The following is a 13552-nucleotide window of genomic DNA, read 5'->3' on the forward strand; positions in this document are numbered from 1 at the left end:
CTGCTGAAATACAACCAAAGTAAATGACTTTGGGGAAGCAGCTGTCTGCGCGACTCAGAAATTTAAGTCTGGGGGTGTGACTATAAGGAAATTACAAGCAAAAAGCCTCAGGACTTGCAAAATACAGATTATTTCCTGAGGGCTCATTTTTATCCAAGGTGTTATGGATTATATACATTTTAGGAGATTTCTGTGTATGTGTATGCGAGCATTAAAGACCACACTTGACTGAATGGCCGCACAAATGCACTGAGTGTGAGACAAAGTGAAGCAGCTTGGGGGAGAACATGGACTTGCTCAGAAGACCACACACTGATGTATTACTACTACCTTCAGTAAGCACAAGTGCTTATTACTGGTTTTGCCGTGTAGGTGTGCACTGGGCCACAGCAATCCCAAACTTTATATTCTTTGCTTATCTCTTGGGCTTACTTCATTGTCCAAGTTCAGAATGACAGCATTCTGTGGTTAGGTAGACTATTAACAGTCTTGTAGGAAGCAAAATATACTAGCAACAGAAAAGGTTTGAATTCCTTCATCTTGCAGATGAATCTTTTTACAGTGTAAAAAGAGGGCTATTTAAATAACGTTAAATACACTTGTAAAGAAGCAAGCCATCGTGCTCAAGATGCATGCTAAACGTATTTGATTCCGTGCTTATTTTTGAAGCAGCATTTTGTGACAAAATGGTTTATTGTTGCATCTTTCTTTCCTATCCTAGTGTAATGTTGGAAGGAGAAGTTTCAGCGTTACTTGTTCACATTGCTTTTCATTTCTCTTACACTGTATTTTGGTAATGAACTTTCCCTGCAGTCCTTTGGAGGAGTTGCAGGGAGTTGCACTGCAGAAATTAGAAGAAGTGGTCAAGATTGATAGACCAGATGTTAAACCTAGCTCAGCAGCAGTTCCTTGTACGCTTTTGGGTGTATATTGGGCAGAAGAAAGTTTAGAGAGGGCATAATTTCTGCACAGTAAAAGTAGAAGAAAAAGGTTTCTTTTAAAGGCTTTAAAATTTCAGTGATCAAAATGCGTTCTTTAGAAACCTACGTGGGAATCTGTTTTTTGCTGTCCTGCTCTTTCAAAGTTGCACTTCAAAAATACTTAGCTCAGTCTTGTGGTTAGAGGTGGAACAAAATGGGCTTCTTGATAAGAATAATTAATTTTGTTCTAAGTTGAGGTGTGCCAGCGTGTTTTGCCAACCAAATTGAACATCCTTTGTGGGATTCTTTAAAAACGGAATTAAATGCACTGAGCCTTGGTTATGCGTTAAAGTTTCAATTTAGACAAAGCTAAATTCAAGTTATTTACTCCTGGCGCGACACGTTTTACTTATTTATTGTTTCCTTTGTCAATACTTTACTTTTTTCTTGTCTTAATCAGTGTGCGTTTATTTCTTAGAAACAAAAAACTCTTCAGTGTTTCACAAGATACAGGATTTTTGCAGTTTTCCTGTCGCTGAAATGGATGTACAGTGTGCACAAGAGAGTCCCTCAGAAAGAGACGCCAATTATTACTCTTCGAATGTAATTGCTCCTGAGAAATGAAAAATAGAAATGGAGACTAATTGTGTATCTGATCACCTGAGAATTTAATTTTAAAAATAGGCTACAGGCTATTATTTCCTGATTTTGCCAATCCTTGGAGATGTACAAGCGGTGATTAAAAAGACTGTTAGAAAGTGGTATTACAGCATTTATTAATAGAACAATTGGAAAGGACGTAGCTTCTGAGCTGCTGAATCTTTTGTGATAAATATGCTAAACTAGTTTTTAAGGTGACAGGCCTCTGGAGTTCTGTATATCTCTTGCACATCTTTGATTTAAGCTTTGGTTTAGTGCCCCCTAAACTTCTGTTTAATTCGGTATGCTTGTTACGTGAAAAGTGGACCAATTCAAATGGGAAACACGTAACTGATGTTGAAAGAAAGCAAAATGTAGAGGGAAAAACCCTGGTTTTGATTTCTCTGATGCACTTGTAGCTACTGTTCAATAGGTTCACGTGGTTGATGGAGTGTGCCTGAATGGTTTTGATTTTGTGATGGGGGTTAGTCAAAAAAAAAACAAAAACAAACAAAGAACAGTAACAACAAAAAACACCTTAGTAGTGAGAATAATTAGTTGCCTGGTGATTAAAATGGATGTATTTGAACATGTTTCAAATCTAACGTGTATATTTAATTTTAAGGTAACTTGGGAGTGTGAATTTCTAGCTGTTTCTGAAGTAACAATCACAATGTGTGCTGACCACGTTTACACAATTATAATTACTAACCTTTCTGTGAAAATGGAAAGCTTAGTTTAAAAGTTGTATAATGAGTCTGATGTTCGTGGTGTTCTTTGTATGACTGTGTTTGTTTCCTAAATGATGCTCAAGTATATATGAGGAACTCAGGTGGAATTTTAAGTCTCAGTCAATTTGAGCTATCTTTATAGCTGAAAAGTTGGTATATTTTATGATTATCCCCCCAAATTAATATAAATGAAGGATGGGAAAGGAAAATTGTCTGTCTCCCTTATTTTAATTGCATTGGTTTTTATTTTTCAATGCAGTGTGCAGAATAAACTTTTTTCCTTGTTGCTGTATTAATTTTTGTAAAAACACGTGCCAGTAGCCCTGCAAGAGCACCAGCAGATAAATAGAGAAGCAAAGCAGGCTTCAGTTTTGGACTTGGTGCTGCCAAAGACCAATACAAAAGTGGCATAGAAAAAGTGCAAATGGTGTAACTCCTTGTGGGGAGAGGGGGCAAGGTCTGGTTTAAAAAAAAAAAAAAAAAAAAAAAAAAAAAAAAAAGATCAAGAACAATTTATGTAAGGAATTGATGAATTAGCTTCTTTAGCACTTTTAGCACTTTTTTAGCACTTATTTTTTTTGCAAAACCGTGAACTTATGTGATGGTATGAATATAGAACATACTACCTTTTCCTATAGTGACTGTAATTCTCTAAAAGACTTCTCCCACTGGAGTAATATTTTACATTATTTGAAAGATGGAGCTTTGTGCTACACAATACAGTGCCATATTAACATCTCTTGCTAAGAGATATGGGGAAGATTTGAAATCTAATTCGTAGCTCTAGGGAAAAAACCCAAACCATTAGCACTGCAAAAGACACAGAGGTGGTAAGTCTCTCAGTATTTGATAATCTGTGTTTTTTAGTAATGCTGAATAAGCAAGTATAGGTAGCCACCTGTAGATGTTTAAAGCTAGAATGAAGGAAAGTTCTAATGCTTTTTAGTAGTTTTTTTTTTTTACTCTTTGGTTATATTAGCAAAATTACAAAACTGTAAGAAATCTGAAACATTTTCCTTGATAGTAATGGTTCACATTTTTCCAAGAGTCCATAGTGTTCTTTCGTAACCTGAGAATTATCTTTATTCTACTCATCAACCATTTTTCTTTATACTGCTTATTTTCCCATTCTGTAATAGTTTGACCATATATATAACAGAATTACTTTGCCTTTAAAAAAAAAAAGTTCATGTAGAGATGTTAAAGTGAAAAAAAGAAGAGAGGCTAACCTGTTACAAATGGCTAACATACTTTACACAACATGAAGGAAAAAACGAAGAGCGATGACAGAGCTAAAACAATGGGCTGAAAATAAGCACTATCTAGTGAAAACATAGGTCATTTTAACCTTCATACAGGATTCATTTCTGGCCATATTTCAATGTAACTGTACATAATTTCTTGGTATACAGCACTGTCACTGGATTACAACCTGACATGTTTTGGCAGATGCTTTGTGGACCTTGATAACAAAGTATTACTGATTGTTTTCAGCTTAAGGTGTGCTTGAAATGTATGCAGCACAACAGTGCTATTTCATGGAAGATATCTATCTATATATATATATATTATTTTTTTGTGCACTAGGGTACTGTGGAGCTGACATAAAAGCACTTTGCACTGAGGCTGCCTTGATTGCCCTGAGACGACGCTATCCCCAGATTTATGTGAGCAGTCAGAAGCTACAGCTTGACGTTTCTTCAGTAGTTCTCAGTGCACAAGATTTTTATCATGCAATGCAGAATATTGTGCCTGCTTCCCAACGTGCCGTGACATCTTCAGGACATGCGTTATCTCCTGTGATCAGACCACTGTTGGAACGTACCTTTGCTAACCTCCTTGTGGTTTTACACAAAGTGTTCCCTCATGCTGAATTTAGCCAGGGTGAAAGAAGTGAAGGTATGTGGCTTTTTGGTTTGTTTTTGTTTTGTTTTGCAAATCATGTTTCAATTTAGGAAAAAAAAACAGCTGGCTTTTTTGTATTTCTAGCCTGATGTTTGTTTGGCTTAGTGTTTCGTTCAAATGTAAGTACAGTTTGCTTGGATGTTTCATAACTATTTTTGCTGATTTCCAGTTGCTGTGGCATTTAATAAACCGTCCTGTATAGACCAATATCCCATAGGCTTGAGTGCCATCTAGAAAAAAAGGAAGACCCCTGAGTGATTTTAAATATAAATATGAGAAATAATGGGGTGTAATCAGGTGGTGGAACAAAAGAAAATAATGAGAGACTTGCTCAGCATGTTAGGACCTGAAATCAGTGTTCCTGTGCTGAGTGTCAATTACCTGTCCACAATTCCTTGCTTGTTACTGGGGCAGAAGCAAGCTGCAAAAGAATGGTACGGGGAGCTCACAGCTCAGCAGGTGAGCGTGTGCTTAGACAAGATACCTGAGCCTATGTCATGGTCATCAGCTGGATAACAAGAAAGTCCTGAGGCTTCCTTCCCCTCAGAGTGGCCTGATGCACTTCTGATCCTGTGAGCTGATTCTGCTGCGTTAGCAAGTTGAGAACTATTTGCTGTTCTGTCAAGTTAGCTTTTTTGCCAAATTAGTGAGTAAAATCCAATGCACTGAGGGGTCAGATGTATGCCAGAACCCTGCTGCGATGGGAGCATCGCAAGTGCATTGAGGAAGCAGAGTAAGAAGGAATGCGACTGACTGTTTTGATTGGCAGTGAGTCAATGGGCTCTGTGTTTTGTGTTCGCAGGGCCATACTTTTAATAGTTGCCCTGCTCACTTCTTGGTATTTAAATGTTGAAGAAGTTCCCTTGGTTTTTGGTAACTATTTATTGGGACATATTTTTTATTGCTCTAATTTGGGAACACCATCACCCCACCGACTTTATAAACAGTCTTGTGGCAGTGTGTAATTAACTTGAAAATAGCCTGATCATAAAGCAAATTCGCAACAGCTATAACTTTTTTTCCTATTCCAGAGCATGCTTTCAGTCTGCAGCCCTGGGAGCTTAGGTTGATCCTTGTGCTGGCTGCTGCACTTCCACCAGCCCAGCTGTGCATTTTTGCTCTGTCCCTTATACTTCATGGATGTGTCAGGCCCTTCATTAAATCATTTTGCTGGCCAGCTTGTCCAAAAACACTGTATTTTTGTTGGGTTACTTTTCTGCTGACTGGGGGATAGCTGAAGATGTCAGCAAGTGTGGACCTGGCATGAGATGGGGCCTGGGAGTGTGTGGTGGTGGGTCAGGAGTTAGCTTGCAGCTGTGGTTAGATTGCTTTAGGCTCTCTTGAAACCCAAGCCTCCCACTCTACTTGTAGCCTGTTGGTAATGCCCAATTTGGAGATTGTCGTTATCGACAAAGAATTGAATTAAAACTCCCTCTCTTTGTTGTAAAGTTCTGTTTCAGAATTTTTGATGCATGAACGTAGGACGTTGCCTATGGTCTGCATTTGGTTTAGCAAAAATTCTGCCTGTTGAGGTCTGCAGTGAGATGAGTTAGGAGGCCTATGTCCAGTCGATTTGAAGGGCTTCCATCTTTGCCCTGAGTTAGATCTCCAGAAGCTTCTGATCTGATACTTCCTGATATGGACTTGATTTTGGCCACTTCTGGGGATTTGCAAGCCTTCATTATATTTTTGAGGAATGGTTGTCACAAGTGTGACTGCATCACCATTTGCCAAGAGATATGTCAAGTCTTCCTCCCATACCAGCAGAATATTATTTCTGCTCAGCCTTGTCTGAATCCAATTTCTTACATCAGGCAGCTAAATATGGGAACCTCTGTCTCTAAATAATTTCTCCTGGGACCATAAGTCTATGTGCATAGCTGTTGCATCCCCACCCAACGCTGTCAACGCTGCCTTGAACTTGATTCCTTTGTTCTGTGGTGGTCATTTGGTCAGGGTAGCAGTACCTGGTTTCATGTAGATCAGGTAAAGTATGTGGCTGGGTGATCCATTTGCAACTAACTCTCAGATCTCTCTATTTCATGCTTTTGTTTCACAGCAGTCCAGTTTTCAAAGTCGCTGGGGCCACTTTGAGCTGCTGTTAGGATGTCTGGTGGTCAGCCCACAACAGCAGTGTGCTGCTGGGACTCTGAGCAGCTCTCAGAAGCTCTGTCTGTCCATTGCAGAGCGTTTTGTTCCACGGGAGGTCTGCTGTCTGCACTGTTCCTACTGGCCATTTTCACCCCGTCCATGCAGACTGGTTTCTTAAGTGAATTGAGAATGGCTTATTTAGGGTAACATCAACCAAATTTCTTTCCAAGGGGCACATAAAGATCTCACAATGGTTTATTTTCCATTATCTAATTGCAGCAGTCTACTCTTCATCCCATGGCAGCTTTGGTAGCTAATTTAGGGGAGCCTAATGTTCAAATGTGTGGGTCTTCTGCCAACTGGTTGTTTTCATTTAATGCCAAACTTGTATTTTTTTTTTTAAGCAGTTCTTTGTCCCTCTAGACTGTCTTTAGAATGTGATCAGTCTTTTAGCTTTTCATTTCTGAAGGGCTATATAGAAATTATTTCAGTTCATTATGTTAATATATTAGAAAAGGAATTCAGATAGATTGAAGTATTGGATGTGAACGTGGAATTAGTTGCATTGATTGCGATAAATAGTAGGTTGATATTTTTGGCAGATTATCAGAGGATAGAAAACAATTCTTTATGAACACACACTGTCCAGGTGATTATGCTGAGAATAATTTTGGAAGAAGACTACCTGTAAAAATTTGGGCACTTACAACAAAGAAATGCAAAATTCTATATAATCTGAGGAATTACAGATTTTATAACTTCAGCCTTGAAAAATGATTAGCAGTGACATTAAACTAAAGGAAGCATTTTGTAACAAGTTAAATGTTTTTTGTATTTGTGAAATTGTTCTGCCTGATGGTTTAAAAATAAATTGTAATTATGATTAGACTTGTACAGTATTTAATTTGTGTTGGTTTTTGAAGTATCTATTATTTTGTGTTTTGATGTTTAGACAGTTGTAACCATTTTTTTCTACTTTTGAAATTGTGTTATGATTAACTTGAAGATTGTAATGCCTTTCCTTGTTTTTTGCAAGTATAAGTAATAAGTCTCTAATTAATATATTTCTTGGAACAGATGTACCAAGTCTAATATTAGATGATAGTGAAGATGAGAATACTTCATCGATTTTTGAGACGAGCTGTCACTCAGGATCACCAAAGAAACAGTCATCAGCTGCTATACATAAACCCTACCTTCATTTTATGATGTGAGTGTTTCTCGAAGTGCCTCTAACCAGAAAAATAAAACGATGACATTCTTAGATCAGCAGAGGTAACAAAGATGTGTTGGCAATGGTTTTATGGAATAGAAACATGTAAGTGTACAGGTAAGAGTTGTTAGATGGGAATGGTTTTAGGAAGGGCCACATCCTAGACATGGCAATCAGAAATAGTTTGCAACAGACAGATGTAGCTTGGAAGTAAGGAACTTAACATTAATTCTCAATTTGTAACAATATTGATTTGAAAGACTAAGAATTGGGAAGGAGAGGTATTAGGGAATATTTTGGAGGAAAAGATTTAGAGGTTTGCTTTGTAGGAAAAGTTAAAATGACAACACAAATTGTTTCCTTTTCCTTGATCTGAAGTACTGTTGAGCTTCGGTGGATGGAGCTGTTTCGATAGGTTATATAATTAATGCTTTTGTTTTTTTTAACACATTTTTCCTTGTTTTTCATGGGAATTTGGAAAGTGTGTGTGAAATTTGGCTGAATCTTTCCTGTTTAAATTGGATTAGCTACAGTAATTACCAATGATAAAGTAATACTTCTTTTGTTTTTAGTTAGAATCGTTTTAGACAATATTCTATTGGGAGTCTGCTTAATAAAGAAAATGAAGTTGGAAGAACTGCTCAGTAGTAGATAGCTCTACTGCTTAGTAGAGCCATCTTGTGGAAAAATGCTAAATTTTTTTGTGTGCTAAAGAATGATGCCAGAACAGCATTTATGGAAATCTGAGCTTAAATATAAGGTTTTTAATTACAAACCATTTAAGTTCTCCCAGAGGTGCATGGTCAAGAGTTTTAATACTTTAAAATTAAGATTTTGTTGTGAGGGAAGGAGAGGGAACATGAAAACAAAACCAATGTATATTTGTGTGGATGTGTCTCAGTAAAATAATCTGAAAGACTGCTTATTTTTGTAAAGTAAGTAATCCTGACAACGTATCTTAGTGAGTATTTATGATTGTCATCTATGTGTGTAACCTCCACTATGAGAACTGAAAAGCCAAAGGGGTCAGCTCTGTTCACAGCTGTTGGCAAATATTTAGCTCAAAATGAAATCATTCAGTCTTGTTTCACTGCACAAGCTGATTGATATGCAGATTAAAAAAAAAAAAAAGCCTTAATGAGAGAAAATGCAAATTAATTGTATTATTTCATAATCAATTTACTATAAATGGAAAAGACTCTTCACGGAAAAACCGAATGTTTCTCTTTGTCTCTTGCTCATCCTCAAAACAGGGAAAAAAAAAAAAAAAAAGAACAACCAAATGAAGATTCTTACATGAACTCCTTAGGATTTATTATTCACACCAAAAATTACAATAAGTTTACAGTTTTTCCTTTAAAATCTTTCTTCTGTTTGAAAATCTAATGAATATAAGAATAGAATATAAACAGTGACTGTATTATTTCAGGGCCTATTTCAGGTCCTAGTTTTTAAGTAAAGTATTGAAATGTTATGTTCTTTTTGGAAATCTGGCATAGCATTTTTAAAGGATGAATTTGTGAACCTGGGATTCCTGAGGCTACTGTAGAGATGCTTTGGTAGTTCGGACTGAACTTGACATCACTAAATAGATAACTTCATTGGAAGTCCATTCACATGAAAGTCTGTTTATATGATCAACGAATGGCTTTTGAATAAACTGGTTATAATCCACATTTGTATGGATTTAATACCTGCATAGTTTTGCAGATGAGTTTGAATAGAATCCTTGTGAAAATAAGGTTGGAGTTACTGAGACCTGGAGTAGTGCCGAGATGTTCTCGAGTTGGTTGAATGTTTTTAGGCTGTTGTAGGAACCTTGTTCATTGCTTCTCTTTTGGATTCTTAATAATAATAAAAAGGCAAAACAAACAAAACCACCAACAAAACAACTACCCCCAAACCAGCCTATTAAAATGAGACTGCAATTGAGTTTGTTTTTATATATATATATATGTGTGTGTGTGTATATATATATATATATATATATATATATATGTGTATATATATATATATATAGGTATCCATTGATAACATTGTCATGTTAATTGTAACTGTTGTCTGTTACAGGTCAGCTTATCACCAGCCAACCTCTTACAGACCAAGATTACTGCTATCTGGAGAAAGGGGTTCGGGTCAAACTTCGCACCTTGCTCCAGCACTATTGCACACTCTTGAAAAATTCTCTGTACACAGGCTAGATCTGCCAGCACTTTATTCAGTCAGTGCCAAAACGCCTGAAGAATCGTGTGCACAGGTGACACTTCAAATTCTCTTGTAATGAATAAATTATGTAATTCTGGAACAGGTTGTTTGCATCTAAATAAAGGCGGCTAACTGGAATGTTAGGTAAAAGCCAGGTTTTCATAGGCTCCTTCTATTTTAATATTTAAAATAAAAGGGGCTCTAGAGGGTGATTCAGATCTCTCTGTTGGCTAGTGAGTGTAATTACTTTTCTAACTTGACCCCTTACTTGACATTAGGTGTGTGACTAAGCTGAATCTGGGTATTTGGTTCCCAATGTTCAGTTTTATTAGCTTGTGTATAAACTGGTGTGCAGTGGTTTTATGCTCAATTACTTAGTTTTAAATGCTTTAGAGTTCAAAACAGTGTGGTAGATTTTTCATGGATTGCAAACCAGTTTAATTTTCATCTTGACTGTTCAGTCTTAACGAATTTTTAAAGCATACATGGTAAGTAGTTTTTTTGTAGTCCCTAGCACGTTGACATAAAATAATTGAATGATACAGCTGACAGTCACAAGCATTTGTTTAGAAAGCCTTTATCATTAGATAATTTTACTTTACTGGAACATTCATATACAAAATACCAGAAACATGAATCATTTCCTAGTCTGCAAAAATGTTATTTCTCACAAGGGATAACAACAATTTCTTAGTTTAAATATCACTGTTTCTTCTAATTAGATCTTTCGTGAAGCTCGAAGAACAGTACCAAGCATTGTTTACATGCCTCATATTGGTGATTGGTGGGAAGCTGTCAGTGAAACTGTGAGAGCTACTTTTCTAACTTTGCTGCAAGATATACCATCTTTTTCCCCTATATTTCTACTGTCTACCTCTGAGTCCATGTATAGTGAATTGCCTGAAGAGGTAAGTTTATTGTGGAAGGAAGCATTATCAGGGATATATGTGCATTATTAGGGATATATGTGCCATGACACGTTATGGTCATGTAAGAAACACTGTTTTGCACTGTTTTTCTCACTTAATTTAAAATACGTCTAACTGAAAAGGTAATGCTGATGCAAAGTTTGTAATTTTCTTTCATGGGAGGTGTACTTCTATGCTACCGATTTTCATAATCTCCATTCTACTTTGCTGAGAAGACAAGGTAGTTCTTGAACTACACTTGCTGTTTAGAAGTGTCAGTGTTTCCTGTAAGGGAACCACAATGGGTTTCTTGAAGGCAATGATGGAATTCCTATAACATATATCTGGTTACAAATGCACATCTAGATGAAGCTAAGGAAAAACTTGCCTGGGAAAATACTCCAATGTAACTATATGCTCATGTAGTTTAAAGGTTTAACTTAATTAACATTTCTGAAGTTCAGAATGTTTATATATATATACACACTTGTTCTATTTTTTTCTCAATATTTTCTTTAATTATTCACCTACTCTTTCTCTTCTTTTTACTGCAAAGTTGACCATTGCTAGGATCATGGACTGCTAAGAGTTTAGTTATTACAGTAAATTCTGTGAGAACTACATGCATTTGTTTTCCCTAGGCTGTGTGTGCAGCTTTGGGTAGAGTTTACTATATATTCTATCTTCTTTGCTATCTTATTTCCCGTAGTTAATTTTGAAAAGTTTGTGACTAGTGTTTTAAGTATGGTCACTAATCGTGTGGTTTGGAGTGGAGGCTCAATTTTCATGTAGCATTATTTTCTTTCTAGGTGAAATGTATTTTCAGAATCCAGTATGAAGAGGTTTTTTATATTCAAAGACCAACTAAAGAAGACAGATTACAGTTTTTCAAAAGGTTAATTCTTGATGAGGCAGCAATGCCCCCACCAAGAAGGAAACAGGCTGGTAAACTAAATTACAGTCAAACCAATAATAATGTTATCTCAGTGTTTTGTTTTGTGATACTTAACTTTTTCAAAAGTTATGGGTAAATGACAGTGTAATTAATATGTGACAGTGTTTCGGTGCCCAGAATGAATTTCTTGCATGTTACTTCGGGGGTGGCTTGGAGGAATTATGATTATCCATTTTAGAAAATGGAGAACTGGGGGGCTAAGGGTGTATCGATGAGGCAGATTAAATGTATTTTAAGATAATGCCACTCCAAATTTCATTGTACACTGTTAATACTTTCATTGTCTGACTTGTTTTTTTCCCTAGCTCTTCATGCTATGGAAGTTCTTCCGCTTGCACTGCCCTGTCCTGCCCGTGAGCTGTCAGAAGCAGAAAAACAGCGAATGGAGGACCAGGAAGAGAACACGTTGAGAGAGCTGCGATTGTTTCTCAGGGATGTTACCAAGAGGCTGGCCACAGACAAACGCTTTAACATCTTCAGCAAACCGGTGGATATTGAAGAGGTCTTGTTTCAGTAATGTGCAAACAATGAAGTTGAAACTATTAGGAAAAGAATACCAATTTTAAAAGGGAAATGGATAAGTTAATAGGCAAAACAAATGTTTTAGCCATGATCTTTTCTATCTGGAATGCTAGTTTTAGCTGGTGAGATAGTCACAGCCTCATGAACTGTGATGCAAGCAGTTCAAGCATCTTCTTTGGCTGTACCAGTGACCTATTGAAAAAATGTGTCCATTTCTGTCAATTTTCTAACTGAAGTCAGCATTTAAAAATGCCACTCCTATCCCTACTAGTAGTCTTGAAATATTTGAAAGCGTAAGTACCGTTCTTTAATGAAAGCTCTTACAACATAATAATCCGATATGCATGATAATATTGGGAAAGTGATCTGTGTTCCATAACATATTGAGTGTTAATAGTATTATTGAATAATTTCAGCAGTAATGCTTGTGGATGCCATTAATTGCCGATGGTAGCACGTTATAAGACATTATCTGGTTGAGTGTGGAGTGTATGCACCTAACTGATAAGAGAGTTTGATCTGCAAATCTATTTTCAGATGCTAGTATATGAAATGAATATGGTTTAGCCTGACTTTCAAATCAAATGCTTGCCCACTGCAAGCTTTGCAAGCTTGTTAATTAGAGTTTTTTTTGTTCTTTTTAGTTGTTTGTTTCTCACAAGATATTTCTTTTGGAAGCCATTGAGAGGCAAATATGGGACATTTAAAGTACAGCATTGTAAAAAGCAGATTTGCAGTGTAAATTCCACATTGACTAAACTGGCATCTTTTTATTGTCCCATGCAATCCTCTTAATGTGAGCTTTCCTCAGAGTTGTTTAACTGCTTTTGAAAGACTGACGAGCTCTTGAACGTGGCAGCTTACAGTGTGAGCGTGGTCAGAGGAGTAACGATCTTTAGTTTTTACTATGAAACTGCTTAGGAGGCCCATTGTAGGGGCCCCTTCATACTCATATGAAAGGTAGTTTCTTCCCCCAAAGATCTTGCAGTCAAAACATGCATGAATAGGGGCATGGGGGAAAAAAAAAAAACAGAAACAAACCACTGTCTTGGTTTTGTAGATGGAGAAATTAAATGTGAATTTGTTATTTAAAGACTTGCCAAAAATCCTGCTAATACATGACAGCACTAGAAATGAAACGTAGTCCTTTTTGTCCCACTTGGTGCTTTTAAGCAGAGATCTATCCTGTTGTACAAGGGCCTGTCTGCTTGACTTTCTGAGGAAATGTGTTAAGCTCGTTCCACTCCTGCTTGCATTGCAGAGGGAATGCTGCTATGTGACAAGTCAAGGATTTTCCTGACTAATTTAACAGCAATGTTTACAATTTCCAGTGATGATACTTTCTGATGATGAGCTAATGAGAAGAGGAAGCCTATGGCTTGGCTTTCCAATCACCGAACTAATTACCATCACGTTTCTGTAGAGGGAGGCATAAGGAGAATTTTCCATTGAATTAAAAAAAA

The 13552-nt window shown here is 36.7% G+C and overlaps 1 protein-coding gene across 7 annotated transcripts in view; it reads left to right on the top strand.

Moving 5' to 3' along the window:
• The window catches only part of ATAD2B (ATPase family AAA domain containing 2B), an 83274-nt gene that overhangs the window by 34516 nt on the left and 35206 nt on the right, over positions 1-13552 (top strand). For 5 of the 7 annotated variants that reach the window (XM_035560215.1, XM_050709478.1, XM_035560218.2 and 2 more), the window contains exons 16-21: positions 3878-4189; positions 7364-7496; positions 9570-9756; positions 10427-10612; positions 11422-11557; positions 11873-12069. In XM_035560215.1, coding sequence (XP_035416108.1) covers positions 3878-4189; positions 7364-7496; positions 9570-9756; positions 10427-10612; positions 11422-11557; positions 11873-12069 — 1151 coding nt within the window. The remainder of the gene's footprint in view (positions 1-3877; positions 4190-7363; positions 7497-9569; positions 9757-10426; positions 10613-11421; positions 11558-11872; positions 12070-13552) is intronic. The other 2 variants (XM_050709479.1, XM_035560221.2) reach the window with 1 other exon arrangement.

The sequence above is a fragment of the Cygnus atratus genome, chromosome 3 (genome assembly GCF_013377495.2).
Source record: "Cygnus atratus isolate AKBS03 ecotype Queensland, Australia chromosome 3, CAtr_DNAZoo_HiC_assembly, whole genome shotgun sequence".
Taxonomy (NCBI): domain Eukaryota; kingdom Metazoa; phylum Chordata; class Aves; order Anseriformes; family Anatidae; genus Cygnus; species Cygnus atratus.